The sequence below is a fragment of the Nannospalax galili genome, unplaced genomic scaffold (genome assembly GCF_000622305.1).
Source record: "Nannospalax galili isolate Female #2095 unplaced genomic scaffold, S.galili_v1.0 scaffold809, whole genome shotgun sequence".
Classification (NCBI taxonomy): domain Eukaryota; kingdom Metazoa; phylum Chordata; class Mammalia; order Rodentia; family Spalacidae; genus Nannospalax; species Nannospalax galili.
Genome location: NW_008360015.1, coordinates 596,419 through 608,587, shown reverse-complemented (window position 1 = coordinate 608,587; position 12,169 = coordinate 596,419). Strand labels below are relative to the sequence as shown.

At 41.4% G+C, this 12,169-nt stretch overlaps 1 protein-coding gene across 1 annotated transcript in view; it reads left to right on the top strand.

Moving 5' to 3' along the window:
• The first annotated feature begins 4,596 nt into the window (after window positions 1-4,596).
• Window positions 4,597-12,169, top strand: part of Usp42 (ubiquitin specific peptidase 42) — a 20,674-nt gene continuing 13,101 nt past the window's right edge. The window contains exons 1-4 of the mRNA XM_008824008.2: window positions 4,597-4,841; window positions 6,624-6,824; window positions 10,156-10,266; window positions 11,204-11,306. Of these exons, the coding sequence (XP_008822230.1) occupies window positions 4,604-4,841; window positions 6,624-6,824; window positions 10,156-10,266; window positions 11,204-11,306 (653 nt within the window). The 5' untranslated portion in view covers window positions 4,597-4,603. The remainder of the gene's footprint in view (window positions 4,842-6,623; window positions 6,825-10,155; window positions 10,267-11,203; window positions 11,307-12,169) is intronic.

Sequence of the window (12,169 nt, the reverse complement as noted above, 5' to 3'; positions counted from 1 at the left end):
CCGCCGAGGGAGCGCCAGGGCTGCACGGGGAGGGCCGGACCCCCCTGGTTGCCATGGCCACCGCGCTCCCACCCCCGCCGGACCCAGCCTGCCCCCTAGGCCCGGGGGCCGGGCCAGGCTGTAGCGGTCCGCTGCGGGGCCGCCCGGCCGGCTCGGAGCTGCCGGGGTGGGCGTGTGCACGCCGGGGATTGTGCAGCCGGCATCAGGGGCCCTCCCGCCGACCCCCGCGTGGCTGCCACCTCCCGCCCGGGGCGCCCCTTGAAGCTCGGGGCCTGCCTCCCCGCCCCCACTCCATCCCATCCCCAAGCGGGACAAACTTTGCTACCCCCGGCGTCCCCGGGCCGCGCCACCTGGCTCCTCCGCGCAGTGCCGGACTTGATGCCGGAGCGGGCATCCGAAGGAGGGCGGGCGGCCAGGAGAGAGTAGGAGAGGAGGAGCCCAGCTGGTCCCCCTCCCAAAAAGCATGTGAGCCTCCCTCCCTCACGTTCTTTATCTTTGGGGCAGAGAGAACCAACTTACCTGGGGAAAAGGGCGGATGGGAGGGATCGGGTTCAGATGTCTGAAATGAAAATTTGACGGAACCAAAGTTTTATAATCTAGGACTTTAACCTCCCTAGAATGAATACAGTTGAGATTACTTTTGTTGAATAGCTCTTTTATGTTCTCGAATGCCTTAGGGCTTGCTTGTTTATGGTTTATTTCAAGTAAATACACTGAAGTAACAAAAAGTGTTGGAAAACTAGTTAACGTCTGTTTACAAAGTAACAGCCCGATTCTAGGTTCACATACATGTTTATAAAGTACATTTCTTCAAAGTGTACATTTTAAAATAATTGTTTTTATGGTATCATTCAAAGTGCAGAACTTATGAATAATTGGTTGCACTTGTTTTTTACTTGGGGTCAGTTTCACTTTCTTTTCTATAATCATTCAACAAAGACTTCAGTAAGTATTTGGTTTGCAGAGGTTTAAGACTAATGGTTTTATTTACTTCAATATAACTAAAATTAAAGTTGGATCTTTTTAAGTTTCTTAAAACAGAAATGTTTCAAGAACTTGGGAGTATATTGTTTATAAAGGAGTGTAATAGTTTCTTTTTAGATGTGTTGACCTTATTCCGTGTGTGTGTGTGTGTGTGTGTGTGTGTGTGTGTGTGTGGTGTCTAATGTGATACTCTTTAAAATAGATTAAGGCATTAATCCCTCATAAAGGAGACAGTCCAAGAAAGGGTTCCCAGTCTTCCACATGTATCCAACTTTGATTCCTGCTTAGGTTGCTAATGTTTGGGGTTTTTTGTTTTTTGTTTTTTGTTTTTCAGGCTCTTGTAACTTTGTATATCATTAGAAGGTGTTAGGAGAAAGGCTAAACTTTCATTAAAATAGTTGGGTTTATAGTCCTGATACTTTAATAGTGTTTTTCAGAAGCCTTACTGAGAGTAAAGAACAGGAACCACATGAACTGCATACATCTTAAGTCCTACACAGTGTAGTTAGGCTTTAAGAAAGGTTACCTCTATAACAGATGAAGTTTAGTTCCGTACCTGATGGTTTTAGAGTAAAATTTCATTGGTTGAATATCTAATTGAAGAATGGATGGGTTTGGTTCATTTTGCCAAAATTAAAATGCTAACATAGTTATTGATGACGAGTTATGCTTTGCTTTTTTCCCCACTTCTGAGTGTCCCCAACCCTTCCATTCCCCCCCTTTTTTTCTAGAACAAGTATAATGGTTTTACATGGTCATTTGTTAATCATTGTTTTGAATTGGTGCTTATCCCAAGAAAATTGAGGGGTTTTTTTGCTCTATTTAATGTTGTTTTAACTAAGTATAGATAACCTTTCCTTATTACCCAAGTTTGGCTTTCTTCTTTTCCTGTCCTTCCTTCTTTTCCTTTCGCCTATCCAAACACTTTTTCATTATTTCTTTTGCCTGTAAGAAGAGAAAAGTAGGGGTTGGAGAGATGGTTCAGTGGTTAAAAACACTGGTTTTTCTTGCAGGACCCACAGGTTCAAATCCCAGCACCTACATGGCAGCTAACAACTGTCCTTAATTCCAGTCCCAGGGGATCCGACAGCCTCTTCTGACCTCAGGCGTTGCACGACACAGGTGCACCTACCTACATGCAGGCATGTAAATACATGCATACACATAAAATTAAAAAAAATTTTTAAAGTTTCAAAAAAAAAGTGTCAACTATTTGAATAATAGGCCCATGTTTTCTTGTGAATGAAGGTCATGTATCTTTAATTGATTATGGTTTCAAGTCAGATCTAATTAACGTCTTCCTGTTTCTATGTAATTATCCCCACAATGTTAAGATTGTACTTACCCTAATTAAAAATTATAAACAAAGTTGAAGCTTTTGAGAAACATTCTTACTGTGAACTGTAAGCTTACGGTAACATTTGTTCATTGAAGTGACAAGTAGGCTTCTTGAGTATTTTCTTACCCTTTGTACTTGACAGTAATGAATATTTTAAAGACCAAATTTTAGAGGTACTTCCTATTTGAGTTTTTAAGGGATTAAATGAGACGCCCTATATAAATTACTTGGCACAAGTCCGTGCTAAAAGCAAATGCTAGTTACTTCCTGTTTGCAGTGTTTCATTCATTTGTTGAACACATGTGTAAAGTTTTCCCTGCACCACATAGGGTTAAGTAAATGCTGACATACTACCATAGGAGTCAGCACACAGCTGCTGAGGAGCTTCTAGGATGTGTTTTTAACCCACTATTGAGGTGAAAGCTTACCAAAGAAAATGAATTATAAACCTGAGAAGTAAAAGTGTTAACTGACCAGAGGTGGAAAGCAAGAAAAGGATAGGTAGAAAAGAGTAGTTTAGAAAGAGCCCAGAGAGAGCAGGGACTAAAAATGAACCCAGTGTGTCAGCAATGTAAAGTGGGGAGTGTTCTGGACACCAGAGTAGCTGAGTCCAGGTAATAAGGAAGAGCTGTGGGGATAGCAGTGTGGTGCTCTCGGGAGGCTTTATTGAGGACTGTGATCCATGTCAATTTGGCTGTCTTGATGATTTCAGAACCATTCCTAAAAGTACTCTGTTGACTTGGTGGTGTCTAGTAGAAGGAAGCCCAGCTGGATTTGTTGGACCTAGCTGCTTGTCCTAGTTGCCGACGAGCTTGACACAGTATGATTGTTTTATTTTATAGACCCCACGGATTCTGTCTGATCTTTCAATGGTTTATTATGAAAGTTATACAAGTTAATATGTGTTCAGCAATTAATATGACCAGCATATAGAAAAACCTCAATTCAATTTAAAAGTAAGATTCAGACAGAATTACAATTAAGTTCACATATTTGTGTTCAAAATTTAATGTTAGTACAGATACAAACTTCATTTTAAAAGTTACAATATCATATGAATGGACTTCATCAGGAAAATGGGCTTGTTTCACTGGTAAGACTATATAATTATCATTTTTTAAAAAGTCTTATATATGGGGCTAGAGAGATGGCTCAGCAGTTAAGAACACTGTTCTTGCAGAAGACTGGGTTTGAATCCCAGCACCCACATGGCAACTAACAACTGCCTGTGACTCCAGTTCCAGGGGATCCTACGGTCTCTTCTGTCCTCCTTGGGCATTGCACGACACAGGTGCACTTACTTACAGGCAGGCATAACACTCATACACATAAAATAAAAATAATAAATAAAAAATTTTTAAATTCTTAATATATTTTATACAGTGGTATTTTGGACTTCAGGTTCAAAAGTAAAGCTAAAGCTTCACATAGTTGAGACATTCCCCTGAGAAATTGTATATAAATTGAAAATGTAGTGAAAAACATTAAACTAGATAATGTTCCTAGGTTTAAACAGTAGAGATGAAAAAATGGGTCCTTAGCCAGGCATGGTGGTTCATGCCTTTAATGCCAGCACTCCAGAGGCAGAGGTAGGTGGGTCTATGTGAGATCCAGGCCAGCCTGGTCTACATAGTGAGTTCCAGGCTAGCTGTGGCCACAAGGAGACCCTATCTCAAAAAGACCAAAATAAAAGAGGGAATGGTGGATCTTTAGTAAATATATAGCGTGGGATTGAGGTTCCTAATTAAACTGAAAGATTGTTTTAGGAGATATGGAATAGAATAAGTTCTTGTTGGGTTTTTTGTCATCTTTTTTTTTTTTTTCCAGAGCTGAGGACCGAACCCAGGGCCTTGTGCTTGCTAGGCAAGTGCTCTACCACTGAGCTAAATCCCCAACCCCAGTTCCCAGTTCTTGTTGTTTTTTGAGACAGGGTCTTGTATACCAGGATGACCTCAAGTTCAGCTGTATAGCAGAGGCTGGCCTTGAATTCCTGATCCTCTTGCATCTACCTTCAGAGTGTTGGCACTATAGGCCTGTGTGGCCATGCCTGGTTTATACAGTGCTGGATATGGAACCCTCAGGGCTTTGTGCATCTTAGGAAAGAACTCTACCAACTGAGCTACAGGCCCAACCCTGTTTTTGTTTTCTATTTGGGTGATTTGTTTGAAAATAGTTTTAAATAACTAGAAAAAAGTTTCCAAGATCTAATGGCAGGGTATGTGGATTGCTCTTTTATCTTTAAAGCAAACATACTCTTTTTGTCTTTTGCAGGGTTGAAAAATGACCACAGTTGACAAAACTGAACCCTCAGACCCATCCACCTGTCAGAACCAGCCTGGCAGTTCTGAGGCAGTCTCACCTGAAGACATGGACACAGGCTCTGCCAGCTGGGGTGCTGTGTCTTCACTAAGTGATGTTTCCAACCACACGCTCTCATTAGGACCAGGACCTGGTGCTGTAGTTTATTCAAATCCGTCTGTACCTGATAAGTCAAAACCGTCACCACCGAAGGATCAAGGTAGGACTGCAGAAAGAATTAGTGCTAGAAACGCCTGAGTAGGTGCTTCAGGAGGGAGGTAGTTTTGGAGAGTGGCTGACCTTGTAAGAGGTACTGTCACCTGAATGAAAAACATTTTGTTCTCCTCTAATGAGCATTCATTCATTGATTCATTCATCCCTCTGCTATTGCCATGTATCATTTTTTAGTAATCAGAATATCAATAGTTTCTTTTATTCTTGGTTTTTTGGAGATTATACTCAATTTATATTGGCCTCATACTCACTTTGTAGCTAAAGCTGGCCTTTAATTACTGATTCTCTTTCTGCTTTCTCCTGAGTGCTTGGTTTATAGGCGTGCAACACCATGTCTGGTTTTATGCAGTGCTGGGGTCCTGGAACCCCAGGATCTCATGCACTCAAGGCAAGCACTCTACCAGTTGAGCTACATTACTAGCCCCTTATTGTGAAAATTTTCAGGTAGATAAAATTGTAATTGTAGAGCCAGGCATGGTGGCACATACCTCCTAGCCCTCGGGGTCAAAGCAGGCAGATCTCTGAGTTCAAGGCTAGCCTGGTCTGCATGGTAAGTTCTAAACCAATCAAGGCTCCATAGTAAGACCTTGTCTTAGAAAACAAAAACAACAAATCTATATATGTATGTATCTTTCTATCTGTCTTTCTATCCATCCATCCATCCACCCATCTATCTATACCTACCTGTCTGTCTCTCCATCCATCCATCCATCCATCCATCTATCTTATTTATCTACCTACCTACCTGTCTGTCTGTCTGTCTTTCTGTCTGTCTGTTCATAGCTCATGTAGCCATCAGCCAGCTTTGACATTTATCAGCCCATGGCCAGTTAGTTACACCTCCACTCACTGACCTCTTCCTCTGTGTGTGTGTGTGTGTGTGTGTGTGTGTGTGTATGAGAGAGAGAGAGAGAGAGAGAGAGAGAGAGAGAAATACTGGATAGATACATGGTAAGCATGTATGCTGTCTATCTTTTCCCAGTATTTTAAAGCAAATCCTTTCATATTTTATCTGTAAATATTTTAGTGTGCACATCTGGAGAATTCTTTCATAAAAATTAAGTATGTCTTTATATTAAAAATCCAGCCAATACTCAGGTTTCTCTGTCATATGATTTTTAAAAATTTATTATTATTGTATGTGTCTGAGTATGATGAGTATGTACATGACCATGAGCTCTCCTGTGCCATGGGGTACATATCTCAGTCAGGGGACACCTTTTGAGAGTTGGGTTTCTGCTTCCATCATGGGTTTGGGGATCAACTTCAGGTCATCAAGCCTGGGTGGCAAATGCTTTACCTGCTAAGCCATCTTGCAAGCCCTTAAATTTTTTATTAGTCTAAATGAAGGCTGCGCCTTGATTTGGTGGATAATGTCTCCTAGGGTTCCTTTCATTTTCACCACCCCACCCCTTTCATTCTTGAAAATTATTTGTTGAAGAAACCAAATCAGTTTAGAGTTTCTTGAATCCTGGATTCTGAATTTTATTTATTTAGAGACTGAGTCTCACTATGCAGCTTTGATTGGCCTGGAACTCACTGTGTAGACTAGGTTGGCTTCCAACTCACAGAAATCTGCCTGCCTCTGCTTCATGAGTGCTGGGATTAAAGGTGTGCCAGACCATGCCTAGCTGGGTTCTGAATTTTAAAATGTCCCTTTGTCCTCTGCAAACTGGTAGTAAGATGTGGCATCCTGATGAGATTTGAGTTTGATTGGGCATGACTTCTGAAGCATCTAAGCTTTGTTTGTTAACCTTCCTCCCTTTAGTCCTAGGTGATGGCATTGCTCCTCCTCAAAAGGTTCTGTTTCCATCTGAAAAGATTTGTCTAAAGTGGCAGCAAACTCATCGAGTTGGCGCTGGGCTCCAGAATTTGGGCAATACCTGTTTTGCCAATGCTGCATTGCAGTGTCTAACTTACACGCCACCCCTTGCCAATTATATGTTATCACACGAACACTCCAAGACATGTAAGTGTTCTGAGCCATCGCATGTATGTTTGCAGTGTTATGATAATGCTAACCTACTATTGAAAGTATTTAGTGGAGTTACATGATCACAGGGTGGGGTATGTAGGTAGTGTGCTCACTTAGCACACATTAGACTTCAGTTCAACCCTTAGCCCCACAGTAAAAAACAGTAACAAAAACCAAGAGTTATGCGATCACCAATAAGTTGATTTGCTCTTAGAAACAAAAGTAGAGCTGTGCATGGTGGTATACACCTTTAATCCCAGTACTTGGGAGGCAGAGGCAGGTAGATCTCTCTGAGATTGAAACCAGCCTGGTCTACATAGTGAGTTCCAGGTCAGCCAGGACTACATAGTAAGACCCTGTCTCAAAAACCAAAACAAAAAAGTAGAGATCACAGGGGTAGAGAATCTTAGGATTTGTGTTTGGGTTACACAAGTAGCACCTAATTTGACCTGTGAGGTATTTTAAAAGCTATTTCATGAGCAATTGGCAATTCAAAGGCCCCTGTTCATTTTGCTTTAATTTTTATTTTTTGAGACAAGGTCTCATGTAGCCTGTTACTTGCTATATAACCCAAGCTGGCCTTCAACTCAAGGCAAACACACTCCTCAGCCTTGTAAGTGCTGGGATTCCAGATGTGAGCTAGCACTCCTGGGTTTTTGAGATTTCTTTTAACTGAACAGAAACCAGCTCAGTGCTGACTAGTGAAAATCAGAATTGAGTTTGGAGGTCTTGACTGCTTTTGCCATCTCTCTGTCTCTCTCCTTCCCAGATTTGTCTGATGTCTAATGGACATACAATAAATTATGTGTTCAAAATTCACAAGCTGATGCATTTTGACATTTGTGTATACCTCTGAAACAAACTCTCACACAGTCACAATAAGGGACATATTCATCATGCCTGAAAGTTCCCTAATGCATTATTCCTTTGAAGTCCCCCCTTCTTCTGCTGCTCCCACCTTCACTTCCTCTGTTGACTTATTTTCCTTCACAACAGATTAGTTTGGGTTTCCTAGAATGTTGCTTATGTGGAGTTATACAGTACACATTATCTTGTGTTGCCTGACTTGGCATAGTTATTTCAACATTACTCTGTTTTGTGTATCGGTGGTCTCATTTTTATTGCTAAACTATATTCCCCGAGTAAGTCATACTACTTTCTGGTTGGCCATTAATGTATTCATGGACAGAGGACTTATTTCCTATTTGGAGCCAATGATGTTTCTATACACTTAGGTACAGTACGGCAGGAGGATCAGGAGTTCAAGGTCATTCTCGGCTACATAGTAAGTTCAAGGTCAGCCTGGGTTACATGAGACCCTGTCTCCAAAAATTAATACATAAATAAATAGAACTAAGAAATTAAAAAAAAATTTAAAGCTGCTTTGAATATTTGCAAGCACATATTTTTATTTCTCTTGAGTAAATATCTAAGACTGAAACAGCTTCATACTATGGAAGTCATACACTTTAAACATATCTCAGAACTGTTTCCTAAGGGGGTTATAATGTTTTAAGTTCCCACCAGCAGTGAATGAATATTGTTTGCTTCATATATTTGCCAACACATGATGTGTTTGTGCCTTTTTTCTTGTACTTAGGGATTGAACCCCATGGTTACTAGGCCAATGCTCTTTTTAGCCCAGTCTTCATAATTTTGACCATCCTCATGGATATTTAGTAGCATCTTCTGATTATTATGACTTTACTTTGCACATCCTCCTGAGTAGTGCTGTTAAGCATCTTGTGATTGTTTCACTTCTGGATATTTGCTTTGCTGAAAAGCCTGTTTAAATTTTTTTTTTTTTTTTTTTTTTTTTTTTTTTTTTTTTGGATTTTTTTTTTTTTTTTTTTTTTTTTTTTTTTTTTTCCTGAGACAGGGTCTCACCTAGGCCAGGCTAGTCCAGGCTGTGTAGCAGAGGATGACTTTGAACTTCTGATCCTCCTTGCCTCCACCTCCTGAGTACTGAGATTACAGGTATCCATCACCATGTCCTGTTTATGGAGTGTCAGGGATAGACTACAGGACTTGTGTGTGCTAGGCAAATACTCTGCCAACTGAACCACATCGCCAGTCCCCATTCAAAACAAATCTTTTGCCTATGTGAAAACTGGATAGTTTTCTAATTGTTGATTCTTTTTCTTTCATTGTTTTGAAATGGGGTCTCACTATGTAGCCCTAGCTGGCCTGGAACTCTGTACGTAGACCAGAGTGGCCTTGAACTCACAGAGATCTTTCTACCTCTGCATCCCAAGTGCTGGGATTAAAGCCATGCATGTTTGTGTGCTACCATACTCCACTCTGATTGTTGAACTTTGAGAGTTCTTTTTATATTTTGGGTATCTTTTGTCAGATCTGAGATGAGTAAACATTTTCTCCCAATCTGGCAGGGGTCGTTCATTCACCTCAGTGTCTTTTGGAAATAATTTTTTGTTTTGAGGATTTTTAGTTCCTCGTTTTTAATTTTTTTTTAATTTATTATTATTTTTGTCATTTTGAGACGGGGTCTCCCTGTAGCCCCAGCTGGCCTGGAACTCCCTATGTAGACCAGGTTGGCCTTGAATTCACAGAGATCCACCTGCCTCTGCCTCCTGAATGCTGAGATTAAGTGTGTGCCACCACACCCGGCTTGTTTTTTAATTTTTATCAATTGTAGTTTAAATGTTCTCTTAAGAAATCTTAGGTCAGTGCGATGGCTCAGTGTGTAAGGGCACTTAGTGCCAAGCCTGATGACCTGAGTTCAACCCTGGGACCCACATAGTGGAAGGAGCGAATTCCTAAATGTTTTCCTCTGACCACCAACACTATGGCATGTGTGCCTTTGGCAAATAAATAAATTTTTACCTAATCTGAGATCACGAGATTTTTTTCCCCCTGTATCTTTTGTTAGAAGTTTTATACTTGTAGCCTTCTTGTTGGGGCCAGTGATCCATTTCTCATTTGTTCTTGTAAAGAACAATTTTTTTTTTCCAGTCCTGGGGTTTGAACTCAGGCCCTCACTCATACTGAGCAGGTGCTTTACTTGAACTATGCCAGTCTGTTTCTACAGTTGTTCCAGCAGTGTTTGTGCAAGAAGAATAACCCTTTCTGCACTCATGATCTTGGTACCTATGTCAAAAATCTCTACTATGACTTGAGTTTGTGTCTGCTGCAAAATAAATATTTGATCTTGGGCAACTGTTTTTCCTGTCCTAAGTAGAACCAATACATACTTACCACTTAAGTTTGCTAGGTTAACTGAGGGGGCAAAAGAATGCATGGCCCCTCCTTCCCATGTGCACATTGCTACATACTGCTCATTTGGAGCATTCTTGTTGCCTTGCAGGCCATGCAGAAGGGTTTTGTATGATGTGCACAATGCAAACGCACATTACGCAGGCGCTCAGCAACCCTGGGGACGTCATCAAGCCTATGTTTGTCATCAGTGAGATGCGGCGTAAGTATCAGCTATAGTGATCCAGATCAGTCTTCTGATCTGATCAACCTCTTCTATTGGTTTTTCATTTTTCTTCTCCCCTCCTTTTTTTTTTTTTTTTTTAAACTGTAGAGGCTCACACTGTTGTAGCCCAGGCTGGCCTAGAATTCACTATGTAGCCCAGGCTGGCCCTAAATTCTTGGCATTCCTCCTATGTTAGCCTCCCAAATGCTGAGATGACAAGCTTACCACACTGCCTGGCGTGTGCAGTCTTCTTCCTTTTGTTTTTTTGAGGCAGGATCTCCTAGATCTCAGGCTGGCCTTAAATTTACTATATAGGTAAGGATGGCTATGAACTCCTGATCCTCCTGCCTCCACCTCCCAAGTGCTAGAAGTATAGGCATGTGTTATCATGCCCAGTTTATCATGTGCTTTTTATAGTAAATATTCATATCCTTTTGATTAGCTGAGTTATAAACGTACACAATTTTTTTTGAGACAGGGTCTCACTATATAGTGCAGGTCAACCTTGAACTCACAGAGACTCACCTGCCTCTGCCTCCTGAGTGCCAGGATTAAAAGCAAGCATCACCACATCTGGCCTAAAATTTAAAAACGTATTAACTTGCAGTCAAGCATCTAGCTGGATAATTATAGAAGCAAGTGTGTTTACCTACTCCTTTTGCCTAAAAGCTGTTAAAAGTTGAGAGATTAGCAGGGTGTGCACACCTGTAATCCTACCAGCAAGGAAATGAAGGCAAGAGGATCAGGAGTTCAAGGTCATCCTCAATTACTTGGAGAGTTTGAGGCCAGCCTAAGATACATGAGACCTGGCCTCAAAAAGAAAACAGAAAATTATGCAGAGTCTTTTCTAGGCAACATTTTAAGATGTAGCTGTTTGGGGTCCTTGGCACATAATATGTAATGATAAAGCCTTGTCTTTCCTCCAATTTTACAGGCATAGCTAGACATTTCCGTTTTGGAAACCAAGAAGATGCCCATGAATTTCTTCAGTACACAGTTGATGCCATGCAGAAAGCATGCTTGAACGGCAGCAATAAGTAAGTAAGCTGAGTGCCCCGGCCTGTTACCTCAGAGGTACACAGATCTGTCTGCTGTACCTTTTGACTTCCCACTGCCTTTTCCTCTTGATGATTTGCATTATTTTTAAATGGCTAAAATTTAAGAAGATAGGATTACTATAGCCATTTGGATTTGTTCAGTCATAGATGTCCAGAAATGAGCATTGGTCTTACTGCTGTTTAATTTCTAAGTTATCTGCACACCTGGGCAGATCAGAAGCTTAACTGCTTCTCCTGTCTAGTCATACCTAATTTTGGGGTGGGAGGCAATCTCAAGGCTCTGAAATTTGGGTTTCCTCCCCTTCAGTTACCAATTCCTACAATAGCTTGTCCCTAAAACCCAAATGCAGACTCAGGAGGAAAACTGAGGAAACAACTGGATGATGATGGGTCCTAACTCACTGTTTGGCCTGACACTTGGTACCTCTTCCTGTACACTGTGGTTGCCTCTCCAGGTCTTGAGAGCTGATCAGAGTGACCAGGGCCCTGAAGAGGCAGGTGCTCTGACTTCTTCACTTCCCCAGCCAGTCCTGCACAGCGTCTTCCACGCCTTCCTTTTTTTTTGTTTTGTTTTGTTTTGTTTGTTTTGGATTTATTTTTATGCAGTGCCCACGGAGGTCAGAAGAAGGTGTTGAATGCCCTGGAACTGGAGTTACAGATGGTTAGATGCCATGTGGTGCTCAGAACCAAATCCAGGTCCTCTGGAAGAACAGCCTGTGCTCTTATCTGCTGAGCCATCTCTCAGCCCTGCTCCTTCCCTTCTTAACACAACTCTTCCCATACTTTTCCCCAAGCCCTCAAGGTGGGCTGGTTTCTGTCACCTGTACTCAGGGCTTTCTACT